Genomic DNA, 20,912 nt, shown 5'->3' with positions numbered 1-20,912 from the left:
TAAATCTATGTGATGAACAAATTCCTTCCCGCAACTGATAAATTAATTCACTATTTCATTAGGTAAATGGTACACTCTATTAGGCTTTAACAGCATTTTGGATTATTACTAGCAATCGGTGAAAAGATCCATGATTCCCAGAGGCTGAATGAATATGTTATAACGTTACAAAACCGTGGAGGAACTTTAAGGCTGTGTGCACACGTTGCGGTTTTTTCACGTTTTTTCCCGATAAAAATGCTATAAAACCGCAAAAAAAACGCATACAATAAGCATCCCATCATTTAGAATGAATTCCGCATGTTTTGTGCACATGATGCATTTCTTTTCCGCGAAAAAAACGCATCGCGGCAAAAAACGCAGCATGTTCATTAATTTTCTGTTTTTTTTGCGGATTTCCCACTCCAAAATGCATTGGGAAGTGTCCGGAAAAAACCGCGTCAAAACCGCTGCAAAAACGCGGCAAAAGCGCATGCGGTTTTCTTGCGGATTTCTTGCAGAAAATGTCCGGAATTCTCAGGAATTTTCTGTGAGAAATCCTGAACGTGTGCACATAGCCTAAAGGTTATGTTCCTCCAGTGCAAAATCTCAGCGAGCCCTCATCTATCACAGATCTTTAATAAAGACCAACACTAAATTACCTTGTGGGCCCCCTTCAGTCTACAGGGCGCTGGTGTAACTTGAACCCCTTACACCCCTGGTAAACAACATAAGTAAGAATACATTTTAAAAAGGAGTCTCTAAATATTGTACTCCTTTACTTAATAACTACATATTCTGCAGTGTTGTTTGCAGCCAATGATGACTCAAAATCTAATTTCCCATTGGAGTTTACAGACTAATTTTTCCATCTTTTATATGCACACACAGATGGGTCAGTTTTTTTTGAAAACCAAATTACCAATCCGATTGCGTTCAGAATTTGGCTTTCAAAGAAAACAGACAGATACACAGCGAGAGCACACACATCCAATGCCGGTGTTACTAGAGGACCCTTCTGGGCAATTCATGCAGGTTTATTTTTATGTATTGTTAAACTAAGATCTGTTCAGATCAGGTGTAACTGCTTTGTGCAGACAGCTAGGATTTCATAAGGAGAATATAGACTTATCGTACGTCCTAGCCATGCACCGATTACTATTTTGAGATCTCTGGAATGGACCGAACACCTCCCAGGGTCTCGATCCGTTCTAGCATCTCAGGGTGGGGAGTTACGTAGAATGGCTAGTAGGAACCAGGTAGCAAAGCCGTGTTTGGTCTCAACCTCATCCCTTTCTGTTATAAACAGGAACCATGATGTAGTACCAGATCTGACACATGACCAATGACACTCATTGGCCCTCATCAACTTATAATAGGGTTCTGATTCAGTTATGGTGTCTGTCATTTCAAGCGTTATTTTTCCACTGCAAAAACTTGCTATCGTATTTCAGCACAGATTCCATTTTGCACATATTTTGTCTTCTTGTGCTTTCCTCCTTGTCTATAACCTCTCAGTCGCAGATCTGTGTATAAACCCCTTTTCTGCATCTCTGCTACTGACTCAAAGGCCTCATTCATATGTGCAATTTTTGCGTACGAGTACTATCCGTGGTTGTGATTGTGGGGGCATTTAATGGCAGCTTACAATCCTCCTGAAAAACGTGTACCTGTAACAGGACACCTGGCTCAGCAAGTGGTCCAGCCACGCTAGCTAGTATCCAAACACCAACATGACGGCAGTTTCCATTCCAACTGCTAGATCTTCCTGAGTCTGGTTATTTTTTAAAGTCTCTGATGATAACCTCAAACAGGCCATTTGCAGCACCTGCCATGCCTGCTTCAGTAGGGGTAGCAAAACTACCAGCCTGACCACTGCCAGCATGATCAGGCATATGGCAGCAAAGGACCTGACTTTGTGGGCCAAACCCCAGGCTCCAGGAACACTGTCTGCTGGTGACACCACTGCTTCTGCCACTGTTTTGCGTCCAAGCCAATTACCAGTCCATGGTGCATGTGAAGATGCCTCGTGCCCTGCACCTGTTGTTGCCCACAGTCAACTAGCACCATCATCAAGCCCGTCCATATCCTTGTCCCAGTGCAGCCTTCAGTTGTCTATACCCCAGTCATTGGAACACAAGCGGAAATATGAAGCCAATGCCCCACAGACTACAGTACTAAATTCTCACATTTCTCATCTACTTGCGCTCAAAATGTTGCCTTTTAGGCTCATTGAGACGGAAGCTTTCCACAACCTTATGGCGGCGGCTGTCCCAAGGTACTCTGTTCCCAGTCGCCACTCTTTCTCCTGGTGTGCCGTACCGGCATTACACCTGCACGTGTCCCACAACATTACCCGTGCCCTCAACAATGCTGTTACTAGGAAAGTCCACCTAACCACGGACACGTGGACAAGTGCTTGTGAGCCAGGACGGTACATCTCACTGACGGCACACTGGGTTAACATAGTGGAAGCTGGCACCCAGTGAGACCTTGGGATGGAACACATCCTCCTGACGCCGAGGATTGCAGGCCCTACGTCAATCAGGGTTGTCCCCACAGTCTACGGCTCCTGCACCTCCTCTACCTCCTCCTCTTCAGCCTCCATCTCTGAAATGAGCGCATCAGTAAGAAGCTGGAAGCACTGCAGCACTGCCTCAGCCAAGTGGCCACAGGCTGTGCTGAAGCTAATCTGCTTAGGTGATAAACCGCACAATGCTGAAGAGTTGTAGACAGCTCTGAAAGAGCAGTCAGATTTTTGGCTGACACCACTGAAACTACAGCCAGGCATGGTCGTGTCTGACAATGGCCTTCCTGGTGGCGGCTCTGAGGCAAGGTGAGCTCACACACGTACCTTGTATGGGCCATGTGCTTAACCTCGTCATTCAATGTTTTCCCAAAAGCTACCCAGGGCTGCCGGATCTGCTAGTGAAAGTATGCCGCCTGTCTGCCCATTTTAGAAATTCAGCTACAGCTTCAGCTGCCCTTGCTGTGCTTCAGCAGCGTTTGCAGCTTCCGGCTCACAGACTGGTGTGTGATGTCCCCACGCCCTGGAACTCTACACTGCATATGTTGGACTGGATTTGTGAGCAGAAGAGGGCAGTTGTTGACTACCAGCATCAACAAGGCCGTCGTTATTCAGTTCAGACTCCACACATAAGACCTACCTCAGGAGTGGACATGGATGTCAGACATGTGTACCATCCTCCACAGCTTTGAGGACGGCATCAAGATGGTGAGCAACGATGACGCCATAATTAGCATCACCAACCCGCTTCTCTGCATTCTGAAAACCTCTCTACTCACAATGAAAGAGGATGCATTGCAGGCGGAGCACAAGGACATGGAGCAAAAAACCATACAGGGTGATTACACTCAGCCCAGCCTCATGTCGTCCCAACGTGGATTGGTAGCCAATGAGGAAGAGGAGGAGGAAGAACAGGAGCTACTTTCATGCGCTATAGATGGTACTTCAAGCACAACTGTCATACCGTCTGTTCAGCGTGGATGGCCTGAGGACAGTGGGGGGGGGGACAGCATGGTCAGTCATCCTGTTGGTGAGGACACAGAAGTCTTGCCTGTTAGCAGTCTGGCACGCATGGCTGACTTTTTGTTGCTCTGCGTTTCCCATGACCTTCGCATTATTAGCATTTTCAGTGACACTCATTACTGGTTGGTGACACTTCTAGACCCACCCTACAAGGAGAACTTTCAATCTCTTCTTCCAGAGGCAGACAGGTGTACTAAAATGTTGCAGTACCGGAGGGCCTTTGTGGTTGAATCATTTAAAAAATTCCCATCTAACAACTTTGACAGCAGACGACGGAGTTTGTTGTACAACCAAGGAGTACAGGCGAGAGAGACAGAAGTACAATCCAGCACAGGCAGGGAAACAATGGCAAAGTTCTGGGACATTTTTCTTAGACCCTCCTATTGCGCCGGCACAGAGGCAAGGGGTTCTGTCACAAGAAGTGCAATGTTTGGGAAGATGCTGGGGGAGTATCTTGCTGATCATACAAACGTCCTCCGTGATTCCTCTGTGCCTTTTAATTATTGGGTATCCAAGCTGGAAACGTGGCATGAACTGGCTCTCTACACCTTGGAGGTCCTGGCCTGCCCAGCTGCTAGCGTTCTGTTAGAGCGGGGTTTTAGTGTCACTTGCGGAATTATAACTGATAAGCGCATCCTCCTGTCAACTGAAAATGCTGACTCTTATAAAAATGAACAAGGGCTGGATTGGGCAAGACTTCTGTACACCACCAAATGAAAACAGCGAAACATAACCTCAAATACATTGTCTTTTTGGGGAGGTGTATTCTCATGCACCTCTTCACAATCACACATGGGTATACGCTTCTTGATTTTGTCTATTTGGTGTTATCCTCCTCCTTATTCTCATCCTCATCATCCACAACCACTAGAACACCAGGGTGAACGTATGCCGTGATGCAAAAGTCACTTTATTTTTTGGCAAGGGTGTTCATGATGCCCGTAAATAATTATAGGAAAAAAAAAAGTTTGTTAGCCCATACACAAGTATACGTGAAGCGCTCCTTTAAATTGGAAATAGAGACATATGAGGACATCCTCCATGTCTCTTCAGGCACCACCACTAGAACTAGGGTGAAGGGATTCCGTGATACAACAATCACTACATTTTTGGGCAATGGTGTTATGATGCCAGTAAATACTTAACAAAAATAAAAAGTTTGTACCCCCCAGGGGGAAATCTTTGTCAGCCCATACACTTAGTGTTCGGGCATTCAAAATGTAGGAGACCCGCTCCTTTAAAATGGGAACAGTCACTCTATTTTTTGGCAAGGGTGTTTATGATGCGCGTAAATAATAATAATTAAAAAAAAGTACACCCCCAGGGTGAAATGTTTGTTAGCCCATACACTTAGTGTATGGGCATTCCAAGTATAGGTGAAGCGCTCCTTTTTAATGTGACAATTTTTTTATGAGACCCTCCTCCACGGGGATTGTGGTGTATGCAAATTACGGCCAGGACTTGCATTCACTAATAATGTGAACTTTAGTTTCATGTGGCCATTCAGTACGTGGTTTCAAAGGGTTATTGGGGTGCATGTAACATTGGTGCGAGGCAGGCCTTGCATTCAATGCATAAGCAAACAGTATGGGACCCACACTCTCTAATGGGAACAACTTTGTCATGAGACCGTAAAGTACATCTGCTGAAAGGCTTATTGGGGGTGTATGTAACTTTGGGACAGGACAGGCTTTGCATTCAGTGCATAAGCAAACAGTATGGGAGACACACTTTCCTCTAATGGGAACAATTTTGTCATGAGGCGGTAAAGTATGTCTGCTGAAAGGGTTATTGAGGTGCATGTAACTTTGGGGCAGGGCAGGCCTTGCATTCAATGCAACATTTTTTTCAGGAAGCCCTCCTGTACGTCTAGAGAAAGGGGTATTGGAGTGCATCATAATTTTTGGCAGCACAACCAATCACTGCATAGGCAATAACAGTATAGGAGACCCACTGTTTAATGGCCCTTTAAGAGCATTAATGCCGTCTTATGCCCCCTCCTCCTCCCCCCCCCCCTAAAAATAGGCTTTGTGACGTTGAGCCCCTCCTTCATGAGTGAAATAAGATGTCTCCTTGTGTCACACATCACATGGCCAGCTATGGTTGTTACATGTTACAATGACATTACCCAGTGAATGCATTTGTATTGGTTGAAAGCAATGATAAAGTTAAAAAACACATCAAAAACGCTGCGTGTGAACATAGCCCAAGTGGTGGGGGAACATTTTTGGTTGGGGTTAGTTATTTTGCTTTATATAATTCATTACCCTGGAAAAGATATTTCTTAACATATTTCCCTGCAAAATCCATTTTCGTTTTGCTTTTGTATGTTTTTTTGGTGCGCCTGTAAAAATGGCGTGAAAGTCTGACAACATTGTTTACAGCTGTGACTTAGGAGTCAGAAATGCTTCCAGGCGCGATCGCCATGGTGTTCCCGTGTCATTTGAGCAGTGTTTCCATTATTTTCAGGCTTTTTAGACCATAAAAGGACCCTCGGGCGGGATCGCGATAAAAATGCTCGGGTTTCCCATAGACTTGCATTGGGCTCGGTGCTTGGATCAAGTACCCAAGTATTCCAATTTGCTCGACCCGAGCATTTTAGTGCTCGCTCATCACTAATTATGACCCATCTTAAAATTTGGAGTTCTTAACTGCTAAGATGCAAGAGGAGAGGGTTTAGATCCAGCCCTGGGGGCAGGGGAGGAGTGATCCCAGGGGGTTAAATGCTTGTGAAAAGCATGGCCTATTGATTGTTTACCGGGGAGGTCACAACAACATATTGTTTAGGGAGAAGTCAGAGAAAAGAGGGGACCACCAGCCTCCGATGTGGCAGCCCCTGCTTCATAAGCCAGACATTTCATCTGACTGGTAACTGACTCTTATCGTCTGCATATTTTCTACTACCACTATTTGTATTTGCATATATGGCCATTGTAAATGTATAACCATTGTGCATATAGTGTTTTGTCTAGTGTGCCCTTAAGGCGCTTAAATATATAGTTTAACCTTGGGTTGCTCTTTTATCTCAATCCATAAATCCAAATGTCCGTGTTTTCGGCTGAATTTTCCATGATATCGGGGTTGGTTTCTGTCCCGTTATAATCCTGTTAATGGATCGGGCTTATATTTAACGAGGAACTGGTGACAGTCCTACTGAGCCGACCAGGCACTATTTCACTGGTGCTAGGGAAAGGGGCCTCTCAGCCTTTCAGGGTTATGAGCGAGTGTGGTTAAACGTCAGTGACTGCATGGGCCACATCCTCTCCCCATGCCTCCCTTGGCCCGTGTGGACGGGGGTATCTGTGTAAAACTGTACCAAGCTGACCTTGCATGTCCTTATGGGGTGCAAAACATCATGTTGGTGCAAGTGCGAAGACCATACCGCGCGATCCCTCCAATGTAATCGTGACATCAGGCGCTGTGGCAAGGTGCGGGTTTTGTCACATGTGGTGGCAGCGTTGGGATTCTGCGTGATCTCTCTGGTGCCATCCTTCACAGTGGTTTTTTACAGATGGCACTCGTACCGGTTATAATTTATGGGGCCATTCATATATCGGATTTTCTGCACAGTGAACTGTCCTTGAAACATTGCAGAGATGTGTCCAATTTTGATCTGAAGGTCGGCAATGCAAGTCTATTGGTCTGTGGAAAAGTGTGATATGATTTTCATGAACTGTCAGAAAGGAGAAGGTGCAGAAACTTTTTTTTCCTCTCCACATATGAGAAAAACTGATAATACTTGGACCAAACTCTGATTAAAAACTGATCCAAAAAATCATCTGTCTTTTTTCTCATACTTTGAAAAATCGCACGTCTGAAATTGACCTAATGCTGGATTACATGTGTCGACTGTGGCCATTAAATAAAAGCTAATCGAGTCATTTAATGGAGAAGGACATCAAGGTCGGAAGAATAGAAAGAACAAGGCGAAGAGGAAGACCAGCTACCCGATGGCTTGATACTATCAAGATAATTGCAGAGAAGACCCTAGTGGACCTATCTAGGCTTCCACAAGGTATATCTTCCTACAGATCATTCATCCATCAAGTAAGGATGTTGCTATGGAGGCTGGAGAACTTTGTAATGAATAATTACAATGGCAAATGTTACTGTTTCAATAGAAAATGGCTAATAAAAGTGACAATTATTGGGCCAGGCTGCTTGACGTAAGCACTGAGCAACTGGAATAATAGTTTGATTTTCCTAGAATTAAGTGATGAGCAAGGAGGAAAAACTCAGTACCGGCTGTCATATCGTAATATGCATGGCCAGCATTTCTAATGACTCCTCTCCAAGTGTGAATTTGTTCATTTAGTTGTCTTACTGCCGAGCGTCCTAGAATCTGGGACACTTTTACAATATTGTAAAATGATGTGCCATGCTATGAGAAAACAATAGGATTTACATAATAAACCAACACAAATGCACCCGGCCACCAGGCTGAGAAAGCAGAATTTCTCTACCTAATTACATTGTGGATTCTGGCTAGTAAATGACTGAGGTCAATACGACAGATGAGATACATATACATACATAGATTATATATATATATATATATATATATATATATATATATATATATATATATATATAATGTTTGTGTGTGTATATGTATACATATACCGTAAATAAAATCTATCCTTCCACGTTAAAACCAGCATTAACCCCTCTCCTCGCCAAACTCTGGATGTATCACCTGCGGACGTAATCAGGTCGGTAAATATTTCCATAGTGGACAATGCAGAGACTTATATACTCCGGAGGTTGCTGAATGATTTCTAGCGCTGCACGGTATATTTGTGAGAATGGATAGAGAGCTATTTACGTTTTGCTTGAATTATTCATAGTTTCCTTATTAGCACATTCAATTTTTTTTTTTATGTTTAGTTTCAAAATTCAGTACTGTGCTTAGTGTACGGCCATATTCTGTGCCGCCCTTAGTGTGCGGCCACATTCAGTGCTGCGTTTAGTGTACGGCCACATTCAGTGCTGCGTTTAGTGTACGGCCACATTCAGTGCTGCGCTTAGTGTACGACCACATTCAGTGCTGCGTTTAGTGTACGGCCACATTCAGTGCTGCGTTTAGTATACGGCCACATTCAGTGCTGCGCTTAGTGTACGGCCACATTCAGTGCTGCGTTTAGTATACGGCCACATTCAGTGCTGCGTTTAGTGTACGGCCACATTCAGTGCTGCGCTTAGTGTACGGCCACATTCAGTGCTGCGTTTAGTGTACGGCCACATTCAGTGCTGCGTTTAGTGTACGGCCACATTCAGTGCTGCGTTTAGTGTACGGCCACATTCAGTGCTGCGCTTAGTGTACGACCACATTCAGTGCTGCGCTTAGTGTACGGCCACATTCAGTGCTGCGTTTAGTGTACGGCCACATTCAGTGCTGCGTTTAGTGTACGGCCACATTCAGTGCTGCGCTTAGTGTACGACCACATTCAGTGCTGCGCTTAGTGTACGGCCACATTCAGTGCTGCGTTTAGTGTACGGCCACATTCAGTGCTGTGTTTAGTATACGGCCACATTCAGTGTTGCGTTTAGTGTACGACCACATTCAGTTCTGCGCTTAGTATACAGCCACATTCAGTGTTGCGTTTAGTGTACGGCCACATTCAGTGCTGCGCTTAGTGTACGACCACATTCAGTGCTGCGCTTAGTGTACGGCCACATTCAGTGCTGCGTTTAGTGTACGGCCACATTCAGTGCTGCGTTTAGTGTACGGCCACATTCAGTGCTGCGTTTAGTATACGGCCACATTCAGTGTTGCGTTTAGTGTACGACCACATTCAGTTCTGCGCTTAGTATACAGCCACATTCAGTGTTGCGTTTAGTATACGGCCACATTCAGTGCTGCGTTTAGTGTACGGCCACAGTCAGTGCTGCGTTTAGTGTACGGCCACATTCAGTGCTGTGTTTAGTGTACGGCCACATTCAGTGCTGCGTTTAGTGTACGGCCACATTCAGTGCTGCGTTTAGTGTACGGCCACATTCAGTGCTGCGCTTGGTGTACGGCCACATTCAGTGCTGCGCTTAGTGTACGGCCACATTCAGTGCTGCGTTTCGTGTACGGCCACATTCAGTGCTGCGTTTAGTGTACGGCCACATTCAGTGCTGCGTTTAGTGTACGGCCACATTCAGTGCTGCGCTTAGTGTACGGCCACATTCAGTGCTGCGTTTAGTGTACGGCCACATTCAGTGCTGCGCTTAGTGTACGGCCACATTGAGTGCTGCGTTTAGTGTACGGCCACATTCAGTGCTGCGTTTAGTGTACGGCCACATTCAGTGCTGCGCTTAGTGTACGGCCACATTCAGTGCTGCGTTTAGTGTACGGCCACATTCAGTGCTGCGCTTAGTGTACGGCCACATTCAGTGCTGCGCTTAGTGTACGGCCACATTCAGTGCTGCGTTTAGTGTACGGCCACATTGAGTGCTGCGTTTAGTGTACGGCCACATTCAGTGCTGCGTTTAGTGTACGGCCACATTCAGTGCTGCGTTTAGTGTACGGCCACATTCAGTGCTGCGTTTAGTGTACGGCCACATTCAGTGCTGCGTTTAGTGTACGGCCACATTCAGTGCTGCGTTTAGTGTACGGCCACATTCAGTGCTGCGTTTAGTGTACGGCCACATTCAGTGCTGCGCTTAGTGTACGGCCACATTCAGTGCTGCGTTTAGTGTACGGCCACATTCAGTGCTGCGTTTAGTGTACGGCCACATTCAGTGCTGCGTTTAGTGTACGGCCACATTCAGTGCTGCGTTTAGTGTACGGCCACATTCAGTGCTGCGCTTAGTGTACGGCCACATTCAGTGCTGCGCTTAGTGTACGGCCACATTCAGTGCTGCGCTTAGTGTACGGCCACATTGAGTGCTGCGTTTAGTGTACGGCCACATTCAGTGCTGCGTTTAGTGTACGGCCACATTCAGTGCTGCATTTAGTGTACGGCCACATTCAGTGCTGCATTTAGTGTACGGCCAAATTCAGTGCTGCGTTTAGTGTACAGTCAGAGAAGTGGGTAGCGTACAATTTTCCTACAGCAGTGCATTTGTAGGAAATCTGCTTCTGAATTAAATATGCAGCTGTCATAAAATTTAATTGATCCTTGGCATATTTAATGCTAAAAGTCTAAACGGACTATATTATTAGCTGTAGTTGTAATATAACAAGTTTCTGAGAGAGGAAAGGAGGACAGCTGGTGCAGCCGGAACATTTGTAATACTTGGCCTCTCCCTAGGAGTGGATTAATATGATTACATTGGTATAATAACTTACCTGGATGAATGGTTCTGTGCAGTGGCTCACATAGTGTGATCGTTTGTCCACCATTATTAAGTGACCACATATTTCTACACTGTGCCCACAAAGAGCCAAATCTTACCCAAATGGTGAAATACTAATGCCAATCCATGCCGGTGTACCATTACTGCCCTCCTGTACAGACCCAGTGCCCACAATGACTTTCAGTTCATCTAGAATCCAATAAATCACTCCAATTGCCAGGGAGTCGGTCGCCTTTCTTACCTTAATGGGAAGTGGTTTTTGCTAAAAGGAAGATGTGATGTGCCTCATTTATGGAAGGCCAGGTAACAGTTGAAAGCTGATTGATTGCTGATTTATCATTTTAATTCCAGAACCACAAACTTTACTTACTGTGAATGATGGCATTTAGAAAACGACCATGGGTATGAATGTATTATTGCTGCGGGTCTGATCATTGGAACCCCCCTGATCACGAAAATCTAAAAGTCCTTTGTGTGAATAGAGTAGTAGTGAGCATGTGCAAGCACTGGAGCGGTGGCCACACATGCTCCCTGATGCTCCATTCACACAGGTGAAATGAGCCTTCCATCCTTGAAATTGGTGGGGGTTTTAGTAGTTGGACCCTCAGTGACCATACAATTATCATCTGGATAGGTTATAAATGTTGCTTATTATACTAATGAAGTGGCCAGGGCCTTTTCAGTAAATTGGAGGCTTTCAGAGAGTTGTCTTATAGAGACCCATAAGAAAACAGTGTGTTGTAAAGAGTATGTTTGGGGTGCTGGGTGTCTGACCCCCCACTAATCTGATATTGATCATCTGTTTTAAGAATAAGTCACCGATACATAACTTTCTGGACAATCGTTTAAAGTTATACATTCTCCCTAAAGTGGCGACTGCAGGAGAAATGTGGCATTACATGGCAGGCATTCAAATACCAGGGGTCCGATGTGAGACCACCTTAATAAAGCATTTAGTGGGTGCAGATTTACAGTCGCTCCTCTGATTTTAACTAATGGTGCAGTTTTCTTCATCTTTTGGTGGTTAGAAGATGCTAGGAGTTGAAGTTATGCTACAGCTGGAGACATATGGGTTTGAAATCGCTATTTTGGAACATATTTACATAGATGAATGGGTTGTCCGGGATTGGTGTACAAGTCTGCAGTTAATCTAAGTGATCGCAGACTTGTGAGTCCTCATAGTGCACAGAACACATTGTGGGTATTGTCTGGGGCCAGGAGCGGGTGGTCGTTTGATTGCAAGTATGCGATTTGCATACATCCGGCCAAATTCCAACTAGACTTGTATTGAGTGAGCCTATGCACGTCTAGTTGGCACGTGACAGCATGTATGCAAATTGCATACTTGCGGTCGTGCACCAGAAAGTCCTGACTACGCATAAACTACACTTTTCCTTCAATCTAGATGTACAGGATTCCTCCTTGTCGTGGTTACTGACCTGGATGATCATCAGAAAGCTCTCTGTATTGCCAATTCATATACACCTTTCAGCCGTAGCATTAAAACCACTGACTGATTTGGTGGATAACATTGATTTTCTGGTGTCATTGACGGGCAGGGATATAGTCATGCCATGATAGGTCAGGTTTTAATGTTATGGCTGATCAGTTTATTTGTACGTTGTAATCAGATCATTTTTAAGCTCTTTTTTCTAAACCAAATAAGCCCAAGTTTAATGACCTTTCTTGGCACAGCCGACCTCTGCTTCCCTTTTTTTACAATGGTTTCCTCTCTCCTCAAGTTCAGCTATGGCCTTCTTATAAACCAGTGCTCAAAACCGCTTTAAAAAAATATAAAAAAATGATCATATCCTTAAAGGGGTGATCCAGGACTTTATTAGTTATCCGCACAGAAAAAAAATTAACAGGCAGGTAGTTGCTAACTACCTGCCTGTTCTGCCCAGCACAGATCTCTGGCGGCACAGATCGGCCACCCTATGCTGGCAATTTTGAGGCTCCTGCTGACATCATGTCGAATGAGCAGCGGCTTCTCTTCTCTTAGCTCTGTTGATGGAGCGTGACTGCCGATGTCATACTCATTGACAGCCGGCTCCCTGCAGCATAACTGCGGGGAGCCGGCTGTCAGCGTAACAGTGGCAGCCACACCTGTCAACAAACCGGAAGAAGATCTGCTCTGCTGACGTGGAGCAGCAGGATTACCGGCAGGAGCGGTCAGTGAATGCTCTAACCCGACTCCAACTAGAACAGACCGGTTGTTGATAACTAGTCTGTTATTTTTTTCCTATGAGCCAAAAAGCTAATTTAGTCCTGGACAACCCCTCTAACCATAGACATTTTTATTATAAGATGAAGATTTGTTTGTCTTCCAAAATATTGCAAACTGCCGACATGTTCAGGCGATGCTGATCATATACATCTTCTATAGATTCTGCTTATCGTTACGACACGCAAATTTACTGCGCTCTTACTAGTCGGGACCGTGTTCATCTGTTCGCTCAGGCTATTTATACCCTGTTGTCTGGAAACATCTATTTTTCCATGCTAAATTGCAGCTGTGCCATAAAAAGATTTCTATTTTTTATTTCCTTTTGCTAGTTTTTAATATACTTTTACACTAGTTATTATACGGTTACTTGGCAACCAGCAATCTCGGTGTCTGTGGAAGAAAAGAAAGACATTATGTCCTCTTAAGTAAAAATGGCTCCTGGGAATGGCAGGAAGGTGGATCCTCGGTTGTAGAAAAGTTCTCTGGAGTTTTAGTTTTGGGCTTTTCTTTGTAGCTCCAGTTTCTCAATGTACTGTATTTGCACACAGGGTGTGATTTTCCCCAGCACTCCAAATCCTTAGTAGGTTGCAGACTTTAAGCCATAACTACAGTACAGTTTCAATTGCTCCTTGTCTGCGAAAATTGGAAATTCCTTCTGGAGACTGTGAAGTCTCCCTCCTTCTAATATTTTTCTTTTGAAGTGATGCTCTCTTAAAGGCAATCGATCAGCAGATTTTTGCTATGTAATCTGAGAGCAGAAAGTAGAGGCTGAGACCCTGATTCCAGTGATGTGTCACTTACTAGGCTGTGTGTTGCTGCTTCAATAAAATCAGGAAAGAAATATATGTTTGTACTGTGTTAGCCAGTAAATTATTTATATATTATATATAATATTTTTTTTTATCATTATAACATATAAATATATATATGTGTGTGTATGTATGTGTGTGTGTGTGTGTATATATATATATATATATATTGTGTACATATATATACTGTATGTATATATGTATGTATATATATATATATATATATATATATATATATATATATATATATATATGTTTTTATTTCAGAAAAATATGTATCAATAAAAAAAACACAGCTTTTAGGCTATGTGCACACGTTCAGGATTTTTTGCGTTTTTTTTCGGCCCTTTTTTTTGCCGGAAAAACGCTTAAAAAATGCATACATAAGCATACCATCATTTTTAATGCATTCTGCAATTTTTGTGCACATGATGCGTTTTTTTTCTGCGAAAAATACGCATCGCAGTAATAAACGCGGCATGTTCATTAATTTTGCGGATTTTTCAAGTTTTTCCCGCTATTTAATGCATTGGGAAGCTCCGGAAAAAAACGCACAAAAAACGCATCCAAAACTAGCAAAAAACGTGAAAAAAAACGCATGCGGATTTCCTGCAGAAAAAGTCTGGTTTTGTTCAGGAAAATTCTGCAGAAAATTCGGACATGAGCATAGTCCAGTGAACTGATAGTAAGAATATAGTTAATTTACTTACCGAAAACATTTGTTAACCATAATAATTTTTTTAAAATGCTGTAAAGAAAGAGATGTTCTCGTTCGGAAGATAGCAGTAACTGACTGCGGTGGGTAGTAGGCTCGAATGGAGTTCAAAGGTGCATGTATTAGGCTGCTTTCACACATCAGGTTTTTTGCCGGATGCCGGATGTGGCGTCGCGCCGCATCACCGGATCCGTTTTTTTTTAAAGAAACCGGATGCAACCGGACGAGCCGGATCCGTTTTTTTAGCCGGATCCGTTGTCCGAATCCGGCAAAAAACCTGATCCGGCTCGTCCGGTCGCATCCGTTTCGTCCGTTTTTCTTTCCGTTTTTTTACGGATCCGGCTTTAAAAAACGCCCCCTGAAAGGCTAAGGTGATTGGCCGGCTGAAAACTATATATACAGTGTTCTTAACATCTGTGACGGGTTGGAGAGGAGCAAGCTACAGAGCAAGATGGAGGGCATTATTGCAAAGATTCTGCAGAACAACGTGGATTTCATCACAGAGGAGAATCGATTAAAAGCTATTGTGATTGAGAAAGAGGAAGAGAGACAGCGTGTCATGCGTCTGCGACGACGCCGTTTGTGGATCCACCCCATCACGGCACAGAGAATGACCCGGGGAGTCTTTTCAACGTTGTATATGGAGCTTCGAGGTGACCCTGAAAAGTTTTTCAGCTATGTTCGGATGAAAGCGGAGAACTTTGATATATTGGTGGAGCGGGTTGAACATCTGATAAGAAGGAGTGATACCTATTGCCGATTCTCCATTACCCCGGCTGAGCGTCTGATGGTCACTCTTCGGTAAGCATTCTTTTTGCATCAACTTTTGTTGTGGACTCTTTATTTGATATTTTGAATTTGTAGTAATTTCTTCCTTCCTTTTCTTCACAGATTCCTAGCAACCGGTGAATCCCTGTCTTCCCTACATTTTCAATTCAGACTGGGCATTTCCACAATATCAGGAATAGTGAGGCACACTTGCCGTGCACTGTGGGACTGTCTGCATGAAGAATACATTCCACATCCCACAATGCAGACATGGTTGGAAGTAGCTGACAGATTCCTGGAAGTGTGCCAGTTTCCAAATTGCTTGGGTGCGGTGGACGGGAAACACATCCGTATTGTGAAACCGGCTGGTTCTGGATCTCAGTATTTCAACTACAAGAAGTACTTTTCCATCGTGCTGATGGCCATCGCCGATGCGGATTACAAATTTGTAGCGGTGGACATTGGGGCGTATGGTCGTTCTAATGATTCGCAAGTTTTCAAACTGTCTTCTATGGGGCGGCATTTATATGGAAAAACCTTTCAATTTCCCCCCCCCAAGACCACTGCCTCAAACTTCCGATCCACCAATGCCATTTGTATGTGTTGGGGATGAAGCTTTTCAGCTTTCAGAGCATCTTTTGAAACCCTACTCCAGCCGTGGTTTAACCAATACCAAAAAAATTTTCAACTACAGACTCACACGTGCAAGGAGAATGGTGGAGTGTGCGTTTGGGATCCTAACCGCCAAATGGAGAGTTCTCTTGACATCCATAAACTTAAACACAAACACTGTGGATGAGGTGGTGAAAGCGTGTGTTGTCCTCCACAATTATGTTATATCCAAGGAACAGCTTTCCATTGAGGACCATTCTGCCGAAACCACCTTGATGGATTACAGCATCCATACATACAGAAGTTCTGCCACAGTGTCCAGAATACGGGATCACTTTGCAGAATATTTTATTTCACCCCAAGGAAGAATATACTGGCAGGATGATATAGTTTAAACACTTTGTGTATACCTAGTAATAACTTTAAACTTTACCCATGTTGCGTACCTGTTGTTTTTACCTTACCCATGTTGTATACCAGTTTGGTTTTTACCCTCATGTTGCGTACCTGTTTGGGTTTACCTTTTAACCATGTTGGGTACCTGTTTGAGTTTATTTTTAAATCAAGATGTGCATACCCAAAGTTCTACTGTTACCAATAAACCTTTTTTTTACAAAAGTGTTATTTGTTCCTAATGAATAAATACAAGAGATTTTTCAACCAAAAACTTTTATTAACAATGTAACACCCAAAAAAATGGGGTACTAAATGTTTTCATACGTCGGGGTGGAGATACTATCGGAGGCACTGTCTGATAGGGACACTTCGACAGTGGGAGTGTGGAGAGAGGAATGTGATGGTGGTGGAGAATGTTCACCGGTTAGGGGTGAAGGAGTGGAGAAAGCTATTGAGCGGGTGGACAAGAAAGTGGGATTGGGGTTAGAAATTTGGTAGGGTGGAGGGGTGTACGAAATGTTTTGGGAGGACTGGGTGGCAGAATGAGTGATGTGTGTAGAAGATGTTTGGGAAGAGGGTGATACAGTCTGTTGGAAGTGGGCAGGGAGAGGAGGTGAGGATGAAGTAGATGGGAAGTTGTATGGGTCTGGATCATCATATGGGTGTGAAGTGGCACGGGAGGGATGCTGATAGTGTGGATGGTGGGAAGGGGCACGGGGCTGGTGGTGTGGCTGTTGGGACGGGGCACGATGTGGATGATGGCGAGTTGGGCGTGATGGGGCAATGTCTGTTTGGCGATACGGGTCAGGAGGATGGTACTGGCTGTAGTGGTGGACAGTGGAGGAAGGGGGGCAAGTTGGAGGATGGTTGGAAGAACTATCTGCTCTAGAGGCAATTAGCGCTAGAGTAGACTGGCAGGATTCCATTACTTGCATCTGCTGAGAAGTAGATAGCGTCTCCATTTGCTCAAGCACCGACTGAAAAAAAGTGTTGTTCGGGGACTGTTTTGCCTCTGAACGCATCGTTACCAGAAGTGTATGCATCTCGAGCATACTTTTATTTATGAAATTGAATCCTGCAGCCATTTGCTCGGACAAAACTTTCAGACAGTTCTGGAACGATGCGTTCAGGTGCAAGAACTCGGGAGCATAACTATGTATCTGACCCCTCTGGCGAAACCGCCCCGATGCTACAGGTGTACTAGAGGTGGCTGCAGCAGAAGGGTGGGGTACAGGAAACGCTATGTTCTCACCAGCAGCTACATGCAATGGAACCGGCCAGGATGCTCCAGTGCTCGTGGATGGGAAAGGGGGATCGGTAGAGTGGGAAGGTGCAGAGTGGGAAGGTGCAGAGGGTTCCTCACTGTCAAAGTGTCCCTCGGTGGCGGCCTCTTGAGGGATCGCCCCAGAAGTGTTCAATTGTGCTGCAGGCTCCAGAGTGCTCCCAACGGTACTGTGGAAAAAGAGAGAAACAAACAATTAATATACTGTCATTGCATGGCCCTGGCTGAAAGAGCAAAAGAGGTTAGACATGTAAAACATTAGTGTATGTGGTGGGTAATATTTACCTTCGGGTGACCATCGTTGACCTGAGGAACGACAGGGCCCTTGCGTATTTGTACGTGCTCCTGCGTCCTCCAGATCCACTCCGGGCCTGCATCTCTTTATTGAACTCCTTCTTAAAGCGATCCCTGATCGACCGCCACCTTTTCACAATCCGCTCACCTGTTATAATAGGAGAAAGACAACTTGGTTAGAAACAGCATTTTAGAATGCATCACCAAAACTGAACTGAGGATACTTACGTTCTTGAATCTGGGCCTGAACATCTAGGTCCTCCCACCTCGGAATCAGTTCACAGCAGATTTGCTCCCAGAGTCGACGGGTCACTGAGAGATCAGCATGGCGGCGGTCACCCATATTCCACAACGGCTCCCTGTCTCTGACAAGATCGATGAGGAGGTCAATATCAAGGCCGACCTCCTCACCGTCCGAATCTGGAGCACGCTGTGAAACCTGTTTGAAAAGGGGGAAAAAATTAACACCAAATTTGAAACATTGCTAACCTGCACCCAAAAAATAACAAAAAACCTACATGACGACGGCCGCCACGTGAATGTCGCCGACGACCCCGGGAGCCACTGGAAGGACCTATTGCTTGGGCACCAGATTCAGAACTCTAGAATACAAAAATAAAAAATTATGGGGTTGTTGGTAGCCATTCTATGTGTTGTGTGCCATGTGATATATATGTTTTGTATGTGTTGTGTGTGGTTTGAAAGTATCAGTTTCTATGTATTTTGTTGTAAGCATCTAGTGTTATGTTTTGTGTGTAGTGTAGGGTGTGTTTCCGCAATACATCACAGATACATACCAATTGTGAGCCCTCTCCGTGGGTTTCTCCACCCCTTCCCTCATCTTCGGGGACCACCTCTTCTCCGGGGGACTCAGCCTCATCAGCTTCCTACGATGAAACATAAAAGAATAGATGATACACACACACACACACACACCTTTGGTTCATACTAACCTCTGTGCGTGGACGGCGAGGAGGAGGAGGCCTCCCCGGAGACATGGCTCTCAGCTCTGTGGAAGTCTCTCGGCTCTCGGCTCTGTGGCAGGCTCTCGGCTCCCGGCTCTGTGGCAGGCTCCCGGCTCTGTGGCAGGCTCTCGGCTCTGTGGCAGGCTCTCAGCTCTGTGGCAGGCTCTCGGCTCCCGGCTCTGTGGCAGGCTCTCAGCTCTGTGGCAGGCTCTCGGCTCCCGGCTCTGTGGCAGGCTCTCAGCTCCCGGCTCTGTGGCAGGCTCTCGGCTCCCGGCTCTGTGGCAGGCTCTCAGCTCTGTGGAAGGCTCCCGGCTCTGTGGCAGGCTCTCAGCTCTGTGGCAGGCTCTCGGCTCCCGGCTCTGTGGCAGGCTCTCAGCTCTGTGGAATCGGCTCCCGGCTCTGTGGAAGGCTCCCGGCTCTGTGGCAGGCTCTCAGCTCTGTGGCAGGCTCTCAGCTCCCGGCTCTGTGGCAGGCTCTCAGCTCTGTGGCAGGCTCTCGGCTCTGTGGCAGGCTCTCGGCTCCCGGCTCTGTGGCAGGCTCTCAGCTCTGTGGCAGGCTCTCAGCTCTGTGGCAGGCTCTCGGCTCCCGGCTCTGTGGCAGGCTCTCAGCTCTGTGGAATCGGCTCCCGGCTCTGTGGAAGGCTCCCGGCTCTGTGGCAGGCTCTCAGCTCTGTGGCAGGCTCTCGGCTCCCGGCTCTGTGGCAGGCTCTCAGCTCTGTGGAATCGGCTCCCGGCTCTGTGGAAGGCTCCCGGCTCTGTGGCAGGCTCTCGGCTCTGTGGCAGGCTCTCGGCTCTGTGGCAGGCTCTCAGCTCTGTGGCAGGCTCTCAGCTCTGTGGCAGGCTCTCAGCTCTGTGGCAGGCTCTCTGGCTCCTTCCGTCTTGGCAGGGTGTTGGCTCTTCTGCTTTTGGGCTGGAAATGGCTGAAGGCCTCATGGCCCTGCTTTATATATAGTCCAGGGGGCTGATCAAAGTTTTTTGAGCATGCTCAGTGTAAAAAGCTGGATACGGCCGCCGGATCCGATTTTTTCCGGATCCGGCGCTTTCCGGCATCCATAGACATGCATTGTTGTAAAAAGCCGGAAAGACCGGATCCGGCCTTTCCGGCTTTTTCGCCGGAGACAAAAAACGTTACAGTACACGTTTTTTCCAGACGCCGGAATCGACTTGACGCCGGATCCGGCATCAAACCGGAAGGAACGCTGGGCTATCAGGCGCCATCCGGCACCAATAATATTCAATGGGGGAAATGCCGGATCCGTCTTCTCCAGTTTTCTATTCCGTTTTTTGTCGGAAGAGCCGGAATTCGCCTGAAACAAAAAACCTGATGTGTGAAAGCAGCCTTATTGTTGAGGACTGTGTCTTTGTCGTGGACATGTCCAAATTCCGTCTTCAAGGCTTCAGGCTGAAGCCCCTGATGAAGTTTTTGAATGTGAAACCTGATCTGATCCTAACCTTGGGGGACTTATGAGCAGGTTGGCTGCAGGCAATGAGCGCAATCTCGGGTACTGATATGGAAGTTATTACAAAAAGCATTCCCATTTTCAGCCACACTTATATATTCATTGTTTAGAATTAATTTTATGTTACTCAGTTGCCGCACTTCTGGCTGGAGGGAACTATATAGTCCTCATTCTTCCACATCTGGACCTCGAGCTGATTTTTGGTATTCCTTATTTTAGGTTAAACGAGGACATGACTGTGTGTGTTGCAGACTTTGGTCTCTCCAAGAAGATCTACAGCGGCGACTATTACCGTCAGGGATGTGCATCCAAGCTTCCTGTAAAATGGCTGGCGTTGGAAAGTCTGGCAGACAATGTCTATACCGCATACAGTGACGTGGTAGGTGCTTTGTCTCGGAAATGTTGTACAATTACAATGTTCATGCCAAAAACTGTATTTTTGAAGATAGAAATAACATTATTACTATGCTTCGTTATGTACCGTGTGTAAATGTTCTTATTTCATGTTTTTGCACTAGTATTGTCACTATATAACACCACAAAAGGGAATATGTCAGCAGGTTTTGCTATGT

General features: G+C 45.5%; 2 protein-coding genes across 2 annotated transcripts in view; one reads left to right on the top strand and one right to left on the bottom strand.

Annotated features, from left to right (window-relative positions):
• Positions 1 to 20,912, top strand: part of TYRO3 (TYRO3 protein tyrosine kinase) — a 287,406-nt gene that overhangs the window by 252,404 nt on the left and 14,090 nt on the right. The window contains exon 17 of the mRNA XM_069732534.1: positions 20,560 to 20,719. Within this exon, the coding sequence (XP_069588635.1) occupies positions 20,560 to 20,719 (160 nt within the window). The remainder of the gene's footprint in view (positions 1 to 20,559; positions 20,720 to 20,912) is intronic.
• Positions 16,640 to 18,957, bottom strand: LOC138644204 (uncharacterized). The gene is made up of 6 exons (XM_069732535.1): positions 18,870 to 18,957; positions 18,714 to 18,803; positions 18,435 to 18,518; positions 18,145 to 18,355; positions 17,908 to 18,064; positions 16,640 to 17,792 (listed from the first exon to the last, which is right to left on the bottom strand). The coding sequence occupies exons 1-6, from the start codon at positions 18,912 to 18,914 to the stop codon at positions 16,649 to 16,651; spliced, it is 1,731 nt and encodes a 576-aa protein (XP_069588636.1). The 5' UTR covers positions 18,915 to 18,957; the 3' UTR covers positions 16,640 to 16,648.

This window comes from Ranitomeya imitator, chromosome 1 (genome assembly GCF_032444005.1).
Source record: "Ranitomeya imitator isolate aRanImi1 chromosome 1, aRanImi1.pri, whole genome shotgun sequence".
NCBI classification, from domain to species: Eukaryota; Metazoa; Chordata; class Amphibia; order Anura; family Dendrobatidae; genus Ranitomeya; species Ranitomeya imitator.
Note: the sequence above shows the minus strand (reverse complement) of the source record. Positions and strands in the feature narration are given on the sequence as shown.

Bases quoted from the DNA above. Each gene is read 5' to 3' on its own strand.
- LOC138644204 (XM_069732535.1), bottom strand. From the start codon at position 18,914: ATGTCTCCGGGGAGGCCTCCTCCTCCTCGCCGTCCACGCACAGAG. The intron at 18,519-18,713 runs GTATGTATCTGT...TTTGTATTCTAG, and splicing joins ACGGAGAGGGCTCACAATTG to AGTTCTGAATCTGGTGCCCA. The intron at 17,793-17,907 runs GTAAATATTACC...CTTTTTCCACAG, and splicing joins TCAACGATGGTCACCCGAAG to TACCGTTGGGAGCACTCTGG.